The following is a 17616-nucleotide window of genomic DNA, read 5'->3' as shown; positions in this document are numbered from 1 at the left end:
TAATATGTTTTCTGACTCCTTAAATATATATATATATATATATATATATATTTCAGAAAGAAACATTTTACCAAATAGATATAAGAGAGACGTTTAATAGAGAGAAAGGGAAAATGAAGTATACTGCTAATGTAAAGAAGAACTGCAGTGAAATGGTGGTTGTCCTTGAAACAGTATTCTCTCGTCTCACAGCCTTCAGTCTGTGTTCAGCTTTTACTACGTGAATGGTGAATACCATACCTTTGTAAAATGTGATAATACATATATCACGAAAGACTTCTCGTCATCTTTATACATGGTGCATTCTTCAATGGAATAAATTTAGGTGTGTGCAATGAATCATACCTCTACCGTTAATAAATGTTATTTTGCTGATATCTGTAACTACAATTAGAGAGGTGTTCAGTTTTTTTAATACATCATCCTCAATTTTTTAAAAGTGCACAACAGGCTTGAGGTATGTCATAAATAATTATTCATGTCCTCAAAACGTGCCATGATTTTTGTTTTTTAATTAATCTGTTCACTTTGCAGTTAAATGTCATCTGCTAAATCTAGAGACCGCTTATTTAGACCGATCATTAAAATGGAGAAGATATTGTACTAACATTAAAAAAAAAAAACAAATAAAAAAATGGACTCTGGTGAAATAGCTAATTTTTCTGACAGTGAAATCTTGAATAGGGCGGATGAAATTGGAAATTCATATAATAAAGCATCAGAACACAACTCCACTTCACAATTTGAGGCAAGGTTTTATCTATATCAGATATTTTTCAATTTAATGAATAACAATGTAATTAAAAGTCTAATTGCTGACTCAAACGCAAATAATAATAAATTGCCTAAGAGCAGCAAAAACGTTCCACCAATGAAATATTTTGTTTATTCAAGAAATTATTTTTATTTTGTATCGGTTTAAGTTGAAATTATTTTTATTTCAAAAAATTGAAAGCATTTAATGTGCCGATTTTATTCTGCTAAGGCAAAGTTAAACAAACTACACTAACTCTGAAATTGCTTTGTTAATATGTTCTAATTAAAATATCGTTAAAAATAGGTAGAATTACCCACACTATGAAATTTTACGTTTTAGAATACGTAAATGTAATTAACTTCTAGTATATTTGAATTTAATAATGAATAACTTTTTTTTTCTTTGTAAAAATGGTTCTTGGTCCGAAAAATGCTAAAAAAAAAGGTATTCCAATGTTCCAATCAAGTAAAATGGTAATAATACCAGTTGAACGAATTTGATAAAATCCTTAATTTTGCGCCCGGTTGTTGCATCCGAGCAAGTACCGAACTTGAACTTTCAGTTTTTCGAGTAATGATAGATTAAAACCGACTCCGCTTAAAAATGAATTTCTAAAAATCATCTTATCAGAATATCTCAAAAAAAAAAAGTAATGCCGATGTAAATTAAAGACAGAAATCTACACAAATGAAAATGTATATATCAAACGAATATTTGCCCTGAATCTTCGGAAGAGGAAGATTCGATTTCGTGTAATTGTATGAATTTTATGTTTCATTGAAGTTATTGCGTTAGTTAAGTTATTTTTAATCACCTGAATAAAATTTTAATAACGAACTTCGATTAAGTAATACAATATTTTAGGAACCTATAATAAATTAATATATGAGTAGTATAAATTACGTATGTTAATATGAACAAATATTCTTAAATCAAGTTAACTTTAAGACCAAATAAGCTAATTCCAACTTTTTATGGCGAAAAATCGGTGATCTTTTAATAATCCAGTACCTTTTCATCACACGAAATTAATTAATTTGGAGCAAACACTTCACAACTTATAAATATCCAAAAAATGCAGATATGTGGAGAAGAAAAAAATAATAATATTAAAATTAAATAAATGATACCCATAATAATAATAAAATACATCTATATAAATAAAAATGTAAATGTTCTTTTGTTCAAAATTTTAAATCTCCGAAAGTTCTTCACCGATTGTTTTGAAATTTGGACACAACGTAGTATTCAAATAAGCGCGTATTTTTTATATACATACTAGATGTCAAATCTGTGGACAGGTAAAAATATATTTAAAAAAAAAAGAAAAAAAACGCTATCTGATGGGCGTAAAAGCAACACACGCTATTCTAAATCGCGAAAGAAGTTCTCAGACAATTGAGAATGCCATCACCGAATCGATATGATGATACTTCGCTGCGGACTGAGCCTCAACAACGCATGGCCTGGGCCTGGTACGGCTAGTATAAAATAATAAAAAAATGAAAAATTATGGATTGAAACTACCATTTTCTTAATTTATAAACTAGAAAAATCTCTTTAATGAAACGGCACTTCCGCTCAGCCAATTGATTTGAAAGTAGCAATTTTGGATGCGTATTTATTCCTTTCTATTAATACTGAATATGTGGTAGGTCGACACTTATAATGGCATTTTAGAGCAATTGCCAGCCATCCTATTTCCTAGAAGAGTAAATCGAATTTTTCCAGGAAAATGTTACTAATAAAAATCGTAGAACTACTTACGAGAAAATAAGTAAACCAAGTAAAAAGAAAATATTAAGGCCCGTTTTCGAGAAAATACCAAGAAAGCGAAAATCAGTAAAGTGAGCTTCCTGTGGACTGTTTTTGTTGAAAGCACATTATCTTGTTTAAGTATATATCCAGATAATAAATCAGATATCAATTTCGTTTAACAGTAATGATGACCACACCTAAACAGACAGCCACAAACTGACATATGTAAGATCAATTTGTAATTTTAATTTTTTTTAACTTTAGGACCTCAAAACGAACGGATAATTAACAGTGAATGAAAATTTGACAATACTTCCTCTTACCTGTGTAGTGTAGTAAAAGCAAAAAATGACCGTCGAGAAAGTTTGTAATAATATTCACACATTGCATAAATTAATGTTTCCATTATATCTTTTAAAGAAATTAATTGTTCTTTTATGGTAACTGTGTGTATAAATAAGAACACTTTCCCAGAATCTCTTTGTTTAAGATGTTTTGAGCATGCATTGTGTACAGCTAAACTTTTTGATTTCCACAAATTATTCAACTCTTGTTCTCTTATTAAAACAAACTTCTAAGTTTCTCTGCTTAGATACAGAATATGTGCCAGATATCCTGTTTCTCTTTTTTATAGCAAATTACAAACACAACAAACAATAGATTATTCTTTATGCGCTCTCTAGTCTACGAAATTCTCACCTTTATCTAGTGAAAGTTTAATGAATAATTCATGGAAATATCTTTGATTTTATCCGGCGTAACACCCACGATTATTGTAACCCTGATAGATTACGGATTTTCATTCATCATCAGAGAGAGATTATTCAGTTTGTTGTAGAGAACTCGACTTCATTTATGTATCCGTTTCGCACTTCACTTGCTGATGGATGAAAGATCCCAACCGGTCAGGGTATTCAATCAACAAATCAAAGATATTATCAAGCACTGCAGACCTAACCACATTCATGAAAATGTTTAGTTGGTATCAAAGTTACTTTATTACGTTTTATTGTCTTCTGGAAGCTATACATCATTAACAAAGAGCACTGCCCTCGTCCTTCAATGAACTATATGTAGTGGCTTAAAGAGCTGATGGACTATGATTCGGTATCTACTCAATTCTATCTTCTGTGCTTCAAAAAGTGCCTTATTTAGAGGTAAAATTAAGATTTCTATGAAATAAAAAAAAGAAATAATTTGTTTATTTATCTAAACGGGAAGGCAGGAAATGGGGAACTATTAAAACCTCTCTTAATTCATATTCATTGAAAGAATTGATAAGAAATCAATTGAAATTTATTAATTGAATTTTGCGTATTATAACAGTCCTAAGCCTATTTTTAATAAATCTAATTTATTTGATGGTCTATTGATGTGATTCTATGAGTCTAATGATTTGATGGTTTATTTGACGGTTTTAATTCACTAAATTACGAGGTTTTATTATTTCGTTTTCTGATCATTAGCAGAAGAGATCATTCTTGTTTTTTTTTTATAACATCCCTCACTCACCATAAAAACCTAAACCTAATGTTTTTAAATAGATGTAAAAAAAAAAATAAGAAAAACACTTGAAATAATAAAAATGAAGTGATAGACAATCTCAACTAAATGCTGATAAATTATGTTAAAAAAAGTATTAAAATAATCTTTGGCGCCAAATGTAAGAAGAAAATTAACATTAAATGAACTTATTATTAATTTCAAGTATTCACTCAATTTTGTGGGAAGGGAAAGTAGGAAAGTGAAGTAAATATTTAATACAGACTATGGACAGCTATTGTAACGTCTTGTTTGTAGTTAAAATAACTACTTTACATCAAGGAATATTCCACAAGCGAATATTTAATGGATGAAAGAACAAAGTGTATAAAGTTGCGTATGAACATTGAACATACTTCATTAGTTCCAAACTAACTCGAAGATCCTTATTGTGTATGAAAAAAAAATTAATGAAAATTAAATCTGTAAACAACATATACACATTAAACATTTTGCGAGTCAGTCTATACTCACAAAAAAAAAAAAATATTTTTGTTTTAAATGATAAAGGAATAAGATGAGATGTTCTTAATTTGTTATAGAATTTCTAATTTAAAATATTAGGTGGACCCTAACAAAGTGCAAAAATTAATTTTTATCCATCACAATATGATGGAATTGGAACATTCTCTAACCGGTAAATTTTTTATTCAATGCGGTTTTCAGTTGAACACAGCCCATAAACCATGTAACTTCCAACAATCAGTTAGTGTAGTGATATTAACTTCGCAAATAGAAGTCACAATTTTTACTACACCAATGATATATCTTTTATGACGGATGGAAATTCAAAACTGGTCAGAATGTCCAAGAAAAATGCTGTGGGGTCTGAGCTTGTTTGTCGAGAGTGCACTGCCGTAGTAACAGCAGGGCACCAAGCTCCAAAAATCCCTCGTATTTTCGCGCCTTAACTTATAATTGTTCAGAGAAAGAGAGCTCTTTCTGCATACTAAATTGCTGTAGAAACATTCGCCGCGAAGAAATTAATGAAACACTTTTAGTAGTTTTATATTCAAGCAGATGGAAAACCACTTTTTTATTTTAATTGTCATCCTAAACAAATAGTAGAAAAAAGTGAAAAATCAGCCCAAAAAACAAAGAGCAACAAATCATAGGTTTGTTGATTGATGCGGAATTGAATCTATAAACATCTGTGTTATCTAAACACAGTTTATTTAATAGTAGCTAATTTTTTGTTTTGGTTTTTTTCTTATACTTAGAACAATAGATACGAGAGGGAAGATAGTATTACACCATGGACGGATGAACATGAGCATCCAACTCCAACCTTATGTCAAGATTCACAGGATGATCTAAATGTTATTTTACCAGCTTTTGACACTACAGATTCAGCTATTGGAAATGACACTTACTTCCTTGCTAGCTTACGCGGCCCAGGTAAGCCAATTGAGAATGGTGAAGCACCATTACTTAGTGAGGATAATGTTCGTATGAATTTATCACCAGAACAAGTGCCTCCTCAAGAGGCTGGTTGTGCAGTGGACTGCATGTATTATACTCTTATGTGCTGTGAATGTTCAATTCTTTAACATTAAAGATTTGCAGATTTCGACCCATTAGTGAGACTATTATACTCAAATTATTATATATTATTTATATGTACATATATGTTTCTAATATGCATTATGGAACTGGGTTCGATTCCCGGTCTTAAGCATTGGATTTTACTTAAAGGTTAATAAAAGAAATCTACAGTAAAGTATGTTTGCTAGTCGCCTCCGTCCACGACACCTAATTGGTAGTTGGACGTAAAGCCCGCCTGAAAAAATAGGCAATTACTTTACTTTACTTACAAGTAAGTTGTCTAATTGAATTAATATAATTGTTTAACCACACATTTTTCCAAATCATTGATTACTACAGTATTTATAAGAATATAATCTAAAACTGTTTTTTATTTGTGAAGTCAACTCCTTGGTGGACAGTATCACCTTGAGGTGAATCCAAACTTATTGTTGCTACTTTTTCAAAGAAGAAAAGTAATTCCATTAATTATTGGGCATTATTAGTTTATATGTTACCCAAAAGTTTAGAAAAATATAAAAAAAAAACCATATAGTGACAAAATGTCTTGTATTATTCTAAAAAATTATTTTTGGAGAAAACGAGTCAATAGAGACAATGAAGATGAATATTTAGAGATGATGTTTGTTAGTTATAGGAAAATCATCCTAATATGGTACTGTCATTCCAAAAATTTTGAATTTCAGACATCATTTTAGGATATTAAATATTACATTAAGAAATGTCTTTATTTACAATTTGTATAATATACTTAAGAACATACTATGATCTATCACAAACGCCAGAATACATTTTCAATAACGTAAAAGTTAATGTATTTATTAATAAAAACTCATTTATGTTGTACATCTTGTTTTTAATAAAATGATATTCGAATGAAAATATTTTGCAAATTATAGAACTAATTAAAAATGTATAAAGGGTGCCATGTGTTATGAAGGCTAATTCCCCCGTTGAGGTTGTTCATTCGGGCTGTCATCTTTCGGAGGTACAATGTTGTCCAGTGAAATATCAAAATCAGCCTTATCTATAATTCGACGCTTACCATATGGCGGTGGACCAATCAGCTCTTCAATGTCCATATAAGATAATGTTTCTTTTTTAAGGAGTGCATTGGATATCTATAATTAATAAAATATATTAATTATGAGAAGTACTGAAAGAAAATACGATACCCAAAATATTTTTGTTTATCGACTACAAGGTCGATGCGTTTAAGGGAGATTACAAAACAATTTCATCCAAGAAATTTAAGTTTCTTCTAATGAGAAATTAAATAACCAAATTAGAAATGGCATATTAGAAGACTTTTCTCTCGGCGAATAACTAGCCATATCTTCAAATTAAGAATTTTCGCAATTAATTACAGGGTACAATTTATTAGTAGTAGAAGTAGAATAATTGATTACGTAGGTTTTTTTTTTGTGATTTAAGGCGCGTCAACATTTGAGGTTATTGGCGCCCAGTTTTTCAGTGCATTGCCGGCCTGCGGACAGTGTTGTCTGTAAGGGTCAGTGAGCTGTTAGACGCTCGTAGGAAGAGAAAATCTAAGGGTCAGCAGCTGGATTCGAACCCAGGATCTCCGAGTGGGAATACAATACGCTAAACGCACAGCTAATCCCTTCCCTAATTACGTAGTAAAAACGACTGAATTAAAATTGCATTGAGTGAAAAATAATTGATATCACGGCCCCATCAGAATTCTTTTAGCTCTGAGTAAAACCACTTTACCCTGATGGTTAAATTAAGTTTTATGTTTATTTATAAAAATTAAATGATAATTTCTTATTTTATTGTCCAAATATTTGTAGTAAATGATAGACAGTAAAGGGTTTAAAGATGTTTGCATTTCACGTACAAATGTGGTCAAATTTTTGGCTAGTATACTCTTATAAAATTCTTTTATGAATCCCAAAACAAAAATCAAGCTTTAGTTCTGCGATGTCTTCATTTATACATAAACGTTATTTCGGGCAATAGAATTTTGAATAGTTACTGCTTTTAAGTACTATCAACATGGCTCTGTCAATTATTGCATACTTTCCATTAGATAGACATACTTGAATGACCTCCAGCAAATTGTAAAAAAGTGTTGGCAACATTTTTATAACCTTTAGTTGGATCTTATATTAATAATGTCAAGTATAGATCTAGATTTCACAAAAACGAAGATTAAGTCTACCAAGTAATAAAATAATTAATTTCCGAAATAATTATTAAGAATTCTATTCCAGAATTCTAAGCCAGAAGTAAAAAAAAAATACTCACTAAATCAAGTTTATCTCGGTGTTCTCTAAGAAGTTTTTCAGTTTCCAAATATGCTTTGCTAGCTATCTGCCTAGCTTCATGGTCAATAACTGATGTCAGTTTTTTACTATACGGCCTGTTACCTTGTTCTTTCTCCTCAAATGATACAAGCCCAACTATATTATTCATTCCAAAAGTACGAACCTATACGATTAAAAAATGTACATTTCTAGAAAAGCTATTAATAATTTGTTTCCTTTTATTGCTGATATAATTTTAAGAAATTCCACAGATCTAAAATCTAAAATAAACTAATGAAGCATTCAAGATTTTTTTATACCGGAATTTATAGTTATTTTACCATAGCATATGCCACATCGGTGACTTTCTTTAGATCATTTTGCGCACTGGTTGTAACGCGATTGAATACAATAGCTTCTGCTGCCCTACCGCCTAATGCCACACACATTTTGGCGTACAACTGAAACAAAACAATTATGTCAGTTCATTTCAATTATTTAGCTCTCTCTATTGTCTGTTAGCTTTTCATTCTTTGTTCCTTGGAAATTTCTTCAGACTCATATTTAAAATTGTACGATATTTTTCAAAAATATTTCAAAATGTAGATTATTTTTTTGACTAATATATTTTATACGTAAATATTATTATATATACAGGGTGACCGGAGTTATATGCTCCACCCACATTTTTTTTAAACGGCTGGAAATTTCGAAAAAATAAAAACACGTATCTAATCATTTTTAGTCTAGTTTATTTTTAGTGATTGACCCATTTTTTTAAGCCCCTGTATTTCGAGATACAGCATCCAACTTTGTTTTTTCAAATGGAACGTTATATTTTTTTTTGCATATTTTAATAGTATTTGAGCTCCTAAAAAAAACAAAAATAAATTTTTTGAAATCGGTTAGGTTTTACAAAAGTTATGGTAATTTAAAATATGAAAAACAAACAGTTTATTGTCAAAATTACGTTATTTTTTTTAAAGAATCTGTTCAAACTGGGCACAATCAACGGTTAGGCAAGCCAAAACTCTGGACTCCCTCGCTCTGCTTGTAGCAGCACTTACGGTGGCGAAGTCAAGATCTAGGCAGGCTAGAGTTATTCGACGTTTCAGATCATCGACTGAAGCTACGGGATTAAGGTTACTGTACACTTTATTTTTTAGATATTCCCACAAACATTGAGGTTAAGTCCAGAGATCGAGGTGGTCATTGGATGGTTCAATGAGTCCCTAAGCACTTTTCATGGAAATTTCAGTTCAGGTAACCTCGAACATCGCTCGCATTATGTGCCGGGCAACCATCTTGTTGAAAATACATATCTAGCCGACTTATAGAGGAACATCTTCAAGCAGAACTGGTAAAGTGTCTCTTAAAAAAAGTTAGATACCTTGCACCAGTTAAGTTCTCTCTGTAGAAGTATGGGCCGATTAGTTGATTTCCTAAAACATCACAACAAACGTTTGTAGAAAAAACAACCTGAACGTCGAATAACTCTAGCCGCCTAGATCTTGACTTCGCCACATAAGTGCTGCTACAAGCAAAGTGTGGCAGTCCAGAGTTTTGGCTTGCCTAACCGTTGATTAAGCCCAGTTTAAACAGATTCTTTAAAAAAAAATAACGTAATTTTTACAATTAACTGAAATTTGTTTTTCATATTTTAAATTACCATAACTTTTGAAAAACCTAACTGATTTCAAAATTTTTTTTTTTGTTTTTTTTAGGAGCTCAAATACTATAAAAATATGCAAAAAAAATATAACGTTCCATTTGAAAAAACAAAGTTGGATGCTGTATCTCGAGATACAGGGGTTTAAAAAGATGGGTCAATCACTGAAAATAAACTAGATTAAAAATGATTAAATACGTGTTTTTTATTTTTTCGAAATTTCTCGCCGTTAAAAATCAAAGTGGGTGGAGCATATAACTCTGGTCACCCTGTAAAAGTTCAATTCAATAAAATTAGAAGTGAGAAGAAACTAGAAATTCGGGGGATGTACAAATAATTAAGGACGGTGACAATCTATTTTGTGATAAAACTGAAGATGTAGATAATTTGAATATGAACTTTACTTGCACTAGATTTAACGAAAAGAGTACTCGCACTAAATTTAAAAAAGTAATTGAAGAGACTTGAATGTAAAAGATGTAACAAACCTCATCAGTAGAATAAATTTTTTTATCCTGGGGAGCGTACTGTGCAAAACCCAGTGCTAAATTGGTCCTAGGAACTATGGTTACTTTAAGCAAAATCTCAGCAAATGGTAACAACCAGCCAACTAGAGCATGCCCAGATTCATGTACAGCCACAGTTTTCTTCTCTTCTGGCGACATAGATGTGGATCTTTTCTCAGTACCGCCTACAACTCGTTCTACAGCATATTCCAGATCGGCACGAGATACTTTTGAATTTAGATGACGTGCAGCGTGAAGAGCGGCTTCATTTACTACATTAGCGATATCTGCACCTGTAAAATAATTAAAATAACAATAACAACAACAAAACAATAATAATAATAATAATAATAATAATAACAATAAAAATAACTATAACATAATAATAACAATCATAATAACAATAACAATAATGAATAATAAATATATAAAATAAAGAAATCAGTTGTGAACCACAATCGACTTTCTCTTGCTGCAATTCACGCAATAATATTTTCGTAGAATTAACTGAGAAAATGAAATAACTTAAGATTTGTGTGAAACATCGCTAAAATCTACAAAATTTAATCGGTAAAATGTTAAAGCAGAAAAAGTAGTACTTCCCCTCGAAATTTTCTCCTTACTCAAATTTTACTTGAATTTTGAATTTCTATTAGCACTACATAAACGAGCGGTCGGCTTATTAACTTAAATATCACTTTAGAGAGATGCTATACCCAACCTTTCCTATAGGACTGCCTTAGGAAGTAAGCATTTTATAGGAAATGTTTTAAATAAAAGAAATAGTTCTATGCTGTGCGAAAAGTATAGGACCTTAAAAGTCGGAAACGTTATCGAGAAAATCACTAAGATTTAAAAAATCGATTCAGTAAAATGGCTCATCCATTTGAATGATTTTGTATACAAGCTTGTTGCGTGTTCCAAGGTCATGGTGGCACCGAGTTGAAATATCAAATTAGAGCTTACTGCAATTTTCTGTTTTTTATTTTTCTAAATACAAAACAAACACACACAAATCAATTTGAATAAACTATTTTTTGGGGCATTGGAGACTTTAATGCGAACATATTTCCACTGAAAACTGAAAAACTTCACGATTGCAATACCTTCCCTTACTTGTAATAAGAGAAGGTGAAAATAATGGGAAATATCAACTATGTTTTAAGTAAAAAAAAACAAAAAACACGAAGAAAAATATTAATGTTAACATTCTGACCCTAAAATGTAAAATAAGAAGCTCCCTTAGGAGCTTCTTACAGCTCACTGTTCCGGTGATGGACAGTGTTATTTGTAATGAGAGAATACTGTCCAGAAGCCGACAGTGCTCTGTGAAAAAGCTCCTGGCACCAATGATCTCAGATGTTGAGGCGGCTAAAAAAATAATAATGTTAACCGTTTGCAGTCAAATGACGTTTTACAAAATGGTGGAAAACATATCGAAAAACTTAAATAAAGTATTTACTCTTTTAAAACAATCTGAAATTGTCTGTAATTATGTTTCGATACTAGGAACAATTAATATAAGCACTAAAAGAATGTAGTCTCATTCTCTTCTGTTACCGCCTAAAAGGAGGAGTTAATGGTTGAAAAAAATATTATTGTAGATCATTTAAAGTTACGTCAATATTTAAAAGAATAAAATACCGCTGAAACCAGGAGTAAGATGTGCCAGTCTCTTTGCATATGTTTCTGGTGGCTGTTCTAAAGTAATATTTTTCAAATGGTACTCAAATATTTCTACTCTTTCCTTTAGAGTTGGTAAATCAATCAATATGTGTCGGTCAAACCGGCCAGGTCTTAGCAACGCCTGCAATAATATTTTATTATTACTAATTTATTATTTCTAGTATCCAATTAATCTTTCCTGAATAATCTCCACAATTAGAATTCTTCAAATAATAATAAGAAAGTGATAGTTAATATCATAATAGCCTATTAATTATTTGATACCTTTTACAGCTCTCTGTATGGTGACGAACAATGATGTCTGTAAAGAAACAACTGTACATTATAAAAGGCTCACTCTAGGCGTTTATAACCTCACATATATTTGTGCTTTAAATTGAACAAAAAAAATGTGTCAGAAACTTCTGACACCATTCAAGAAGAGGAAATATTATTACGTCTTTTTTATATAGATTCGAAGTAGCACAAAATTCTAGTTCAGTTTTCTTAAAAATTTAGTTAACTCAAACTAAACTTATTTCGCAAACATCTCAGTACAGTTTCATTCTAGATATCCTTACAAGTTTGCTACCCTTTTCGAAGACTGAATTTGATAAAGACAAAAATCTCGAATACTTATTATTTTCATTTTCACACGCTTCCAAAGAATTGAAATCATTTTTAAGTTTCCCAATCATTCTGAGAGTTAAAGAGCAGGTGACACCTCTAGAATTCATAACCTTTATTTATTTTTGAAGATGTTAGGCTATACTATACAAATCCTTACTAATAAGGTAACTGTATTTTATGTTCAAAAGTTAGCACTGGCTAACAATCAACCCAATTGAAGATAGGTAAGCTTCAACAATCTGTCTACTATTCAATTTCATAGCCTTTGTAGTGCCAAACCTTGATTACACATCGATCAAAAGTTATTTGAAGGTCGCCACAAGATTAAAAAAAAACTCATCAAAATTGATATATGGCCAGATTGTTGGCGATTACAGGAATAAACTTATAACTGGAAGTCAAATTCCTAAACCAACAGGATATTCAATTCTTCTCCCTCCTTATAAATTTTAAGTGCAATAAAATTTAAAAAACAAAAAAAAACATGGAAACAAAATTTAAACTGAAGGGCAAATCACTGAATACAAAAATCATTCAAACAAGTTTTGATCAAGCTTAAATAGTTTGTTACTTAAATGCCAGTCCGTAAATTAGTAACGCCGACTTTAAACTTGTAGTAGTAGTAACTTAATGTTTTTTCTTTTATAGTTTACTTTAAAAATACAGGGATTAATCATGTTATTGATGAATAAAACCTTATCTAAGACGTCAGCACGATTGGTAGAAGCAAGCATTAGCACTCCTTCTTTAGATGCCATACCATCCATCTCCACCAACAGTTGATTTAAAGTTTGTTCACCTTCTCCTGTCGTAGAGTCCAATCCTCCTGCAAAAGTTCCGCTTCTCTTACGTCCAATAGCATCAATTTCGTCGATGTATATTATACAAGGGGCTCGTTTGCGACCTTCCTTGAATAGATCTCTATTACAATAAAAATGTTTAACATCATTATTCACAAAAATTAATTCCATGTAACTTCTACATTTCGGTACAACTATTCAATAGTGCTCAGATTAATTACAATTACTGGAGTGTTTAAATAAATTTAATAGCGAAATAAGAGAGGGAAGGGATTAGCTATGAGGTTAGCATACTGGACTCCCACGCGGAGGTCCCGGGTTCGAATCCAGCAGCTGACCCTTAGATTTTCTCTTCCTAGGAGCTTCTTACAGCTCACTGTCCGGTGATGGACAGTGTTGTCTGTAACGAGAGAACACTGTCCGGAGGCCGGCAGTGCACTGGAAAAAGCTCCGGGCGCTAATGACCTCAGCTGTTGATGCGCCAAAAAAAAAAAAAAAAAAAAATAGCGAAATAAGAATTCAAACTGAATATTAAGTCACTTTCATAGCCAATAATGGCCACAGTTTAATATATTTTAAATTTAATTACTTTTTGAAGTCCCACCATAAATGGGATGTAGCTTCAAATAATGGATTTTTCTTATTTATATGAAAATAGAATAACTGAAAAAGGGATGGCATACCTGACTCTGGCTGCGCCAAGTCCTCCTATCATTTCTATAAATTCAGAACCATTCATTGTCAGAAAAGGGACCTTAGCTTCCGTCGCAACAGCTTTTGCAAGAAGCGTCTTCCCGCAACCTGGTGGTCCAAGAAGTAAAGCACCTTTTGGAACCTTCAAAGTGCATTTTTTTTTTTAACAAATTCATTAGTAACTTAATAATATTTTTACAAACATAAAAGCAAACTTTCACCTATGTATAAATCAACAACCATTCCATCACAATTAAATTACATCTCAACTTATTACTGACCTTTGCACCTAATTCTTTATAATGCTCAGGTCTCTTAAGGTAGTCTACAATTTCCATTACTTCCATTTTAACTTCATGGAGACCTGCCACATCAGAAAATTTAACTCCACGCCCTTGTCCAGAGATAGGATCTATTAGCGTAAATTTAGCTCGCCCTAATTGTGACTGCGAAAAGACAATTAGTTAAGTTGAATGAGTGAAAGTACCTAATTATTTTTGGCACAGTCAACTAACTTAAATTATATCTGCTTAATCTGTACATTTTTTTTACTTTTTCTGTAGCATTAGATTAATTTTATGATTAAATCTCAAAACCTAAATAAAATGAGCTCTTACTATCTTATCGATTGACAGCGGGTTTTTTATTGTTCTTGCCCTTGAGAAAGCTGATAGTAGCACACTTGCAAGAATAATTGTTGCAAGAAGTTTACCAATTGTGTCGGAGTTTCTTTTAAATACAATAGGTACCCCACTACCAGCCGGGATACCCAGACGACGCTCTGCCTCTCGAACTTTATCTTCGAATCTCTCAGGATCTATTATATTAATGTGGAAGGTATTTTGGTCCGTCTGAAAAAATAAAATCTAAATTAGTTTACAAAGAGCCGCAATTAGGTTTCATTTTAATGCATTACTTCTGAGTAACGAAACGCATGGATCTATGTAAACAAAAAATTGCAAAAAATAATTAGCAAAAGAAGTTCCAATAATTCTTCATTATTAGGTCACGTTTTCTAGAGCTTTATTTTACTCATACAACCTTATAATATAAAGCATGTTATTTATTTCATATTATTAATGTGAGGTAATTTAAAGGGGCGATATTTTGAATGAACGTTTGGTAATTGGATAACGGGTTAAAGATTAATTTCGAAAATGCATTTCAGACATACCCTTCTTCCTTTGATGATAGCTCCCGGATAGAGAACAACAGTTACCATATCCAATTCTGGCAATACAATGATTTCCTCGACTTCTCCTTTCGCCAACATTTGATAGAGAAATTCATTCCACGATACATACCTAATTACTTGCTGAAAACATAGTAAAGTAAATATATGATTTAAAGTTCAACAAAAAAAAAACACATTTTATTGGAAATTTTACAAGAAGTTTTTGATTTATTTATTTAAGGCGCGTCAACATCAGAGGTCATTGGCGCCCAGTCAGTTCTAGTCAGTATATACGAGAAGTAAAGTAGTATTTGGTTTGAGATGAAATTTCAGCTCATAAAAAAAGTAGTTTGGAGAGAAATCCGTAGTGTGCTCAAAACGAGTGTCCTTGGGTAAAACTCTTGTCTTGGAAAAGTCTGATGTGGCGAAAAGTTAGAAGATTGGGAATTTATTGAGGTAAGCGGAAGACGATTTTCGAAATTTAAATTAAACGGTACTTACATTTACTTAAAAGATGAGGTTCAAGGGATAAAGAATACGGCTTGAAGAGAACAAGATGGTGTTTCAGGATAGAGTGGGATGCGTTGGCGAATTTGTAAACCGAAATGTTTAAGCAAATATATCAGGTTAACAGTTAATAAGGCATAATAGGGTAATAAGAAATCGCCGTGCGATGCTTAAAAACGAATTAAGGGGCCATATTTTTAATAGACAGACTCAGCATATGGCTTATGCTGACGATGTTTTGATAACGGCTCGTACTACTTAGGCTCTCGCAGGAGTGCTTCAAGAATTAGAAGAAGCAGCCGCAAAGCTGGGTCTCAGGATAAATGCTGATAAAACAAGATATAAGAAGCTCGCGGCAACAAGTAAGAAGACACGAAAATGTTCGTCTTGGGGAACGCGAATTTATGTCGCGCGAGGCGTTTAAATATTTAGGGTCTCTGGTCACAGAAAGAGATGAAACACTTGTGGACATAAAAGCGAGACTTACGGCAGGGAATAGGTTCTGTTCGCATTAAAGAAAATATGTTTCAGAACCCTTTCTAGAAAAGCGTTGCTTATATAAGACCCTGATAAGACTTGTAGTGCTTTATGGAAGCGAATGCTGGGTTTCGACCCAAGAGAGCAAGACTGTCTTGAGAATCTGGGAAAAGAAAGTATTGAGGAAGATATATGGTCCTGTAAACGAGGGAGAAGGATGGAGAATACGCACCAACTTGGAACTGCAAACTCTTCACGGAGAAGCAGACATCGTTGAATGCATTAAAAAAGGAAGATTGAGTTGGTTAGGACATGTGCAGAGGATGGTGGAGAACAGAATCCCTAAACGCCTTTTATATGGAAGGCCTGGAGGCGTCAGAAAAAGAGGTAGGCCAAGACTGAGATGGTTGATGAGGTCGAAGGGGATTTAAGAAAAATGGGTGTCTGAAGGTACGGCGATTAGAGGCTTTTGATACAGCTCAGTAGAGGCTTGATTGAGGAGGCCCTGATCCTTTTAGGACTGTAGCGCCAAGGAAGAAGAAGAATAGTTAGAAATAGAATAATAAATTAAACTTTTTACATACTTCAGGTTGATTTTGATTTGGAAGAATAATCGACATAATTGCTACAAGCATGTAGGCAGTAAGCAACCACAAAAATACTTTAGCAATAATCGACGATAGTTTCTCGTTGTCATCATTTTTATTATCTTTATCGTCACCATCTTGTCTTTGCTGATGGTTTGAAGCAGAAGTGTGTAATAAATTTCTAAGAATCTTTGTTTGTTCTCCGTATTTAAGGCCTGATCGATTAAAAAGATTTCTAATTGCTGTATATTCTCTCCGAAGATTTCTGATATTCTGAAAAAAAAAAAAACAAATAATAAATTTGAACGAAGATGATTGTTAATTTTCCAAGAACATGAAGTGCTCACCCTGCTTTGCTGCGTTGAAATTAAGTAATTCCTATACTTATGGGACCAAAGTACATGCTGAGAGTTAACACTTGAGAAGTATTTAATATTACTCAATTTCACGAAATTAGTCCTAATTATTCCGAATGTGAAATGTGTGTTAAGCTTTACTTTATAATAAATGTTACTATTCTTTGAAAGATGAGAACTTACTAAGTGAGAAAACATAATATTTAACATAAATGATTCAAATTTACATAAATTTCTTCTAAAGGAGCATTTCGGGAGGCTGCGTTGTTACAGGTTACAACCAACAAACTGATTCTTTTGTGGTAAACCAAGTGTAACCTCCAAACCTTCAATGTTATAAATAAACGTTAGGCTACCCATGCCAATCACATAATCGTATTTTTCTCCATAATGGGCCATTTATCTATATTTACACATTTTCAAACCAACTCATCGCAAAAAAAAATTTTTTTCTTTATTTTATTTTTTTATGAACCTTTGCTTAACCAGGCTTCACTAGTTTGCATCCTACAAAAATTTTCTTTTTAAGTAAAAAGAAATTATTTTATGATCATGAAGTTTTTGTAATTTCATAATCAAGTATTTAATAATTTTATTTAAACTTTTTAATTTCATTTAAGATTATGTATTGATTTTCTTCCATTATAAAATGAAAACCCATCTTTATTCATGTTTTTTTTGTC

General features: G+C 31.9%; 2 protein-coding genes across 3 annotated transcripts; one reads left to right on the top strand and one right to left on the bottom strand.

The window, feature by feature from the left end:
* Nucleotides 1-202: 202 nt before the first annotated feature.
* On the top strand, nt 203-5832 carry LOC141449721 (uncharacterized). Its single transcript, XM_074119401.1, has 3 exons — nt 203-457; nt 535-748; nt 5278-5832. The coding sequence occupies exons 2-3, from the start codon at nt 635-637 to the stop codon at nt 5605-5607; spliced, it is 444 nt and encodes a 147-aa protein (XP_073975502.1). The 5' UTR covers nt 203-457; nt 535-634; the 3' UTR covers nt 5608-5832.
* A 477-nt stretch (nt 5833-6309) lies between these two features.
* On the bottom strand, nt 6310-17252 carry Spg7 (SPG7 matrix AAA peptidase subunit, paraplegin). 2 transcript variants are annotated; one of them, XM_074119399.1, is made up of 13 exons: nt 17117-17252; nt 16925-17036; nt 16575-16850; nt 15007-15147; nt 14450-14683; nt 14114-14278; nt 13823-13974; nt 13035-13260; nt 11689-11851; nt 10027-10337; nt 8211-8330; nt 7871-8053; nt 6310-6723 (listed from the first exon to the last, which is right to left on the bottom strand). In XM_074119399.1, exons 3-13 carry the CDS (start codon nt 16623-16625, stop codon nt 6544-6546), a joined length of 1926 nt encoding a protein of 641 aa, XP_073975500.1. In that variant the 5' UTR covers nt 16626-16850; nt 16925-17036; nt 17117-17252; the 3' UTR covers nt 6310-6543. The 2 variants fall into 2 exon arrangements, with proteins under 2 accessions (XP_073975500.1, XP_073975499.1); XM_074119398.1 differs by having other exon boundaries at nt 16925-17241.
* Nucleotides 17253-17616: the final 364 nt, after the last annotated feature.

The sequence above is a fragment of the Rhodnius prolixus genome, unplaced genomic scaffold (genome assembly GCF_049639745.1).
Source record: "Rhodnius prolixus isolate KJV_2025 unplaced genomic scaffold, Rpr scaffold_2, whole genome shotgun sequence".
Lineage (NCBI taxonomy): Eukaryota > Metazoa > Arthropoda > Insecta > Hemiptera > Reduviidae > Rhodnius > Rhodnius prolixus.
This window is presented reverse-complemented; position numbering and strand designations above follow the sequence as displayed.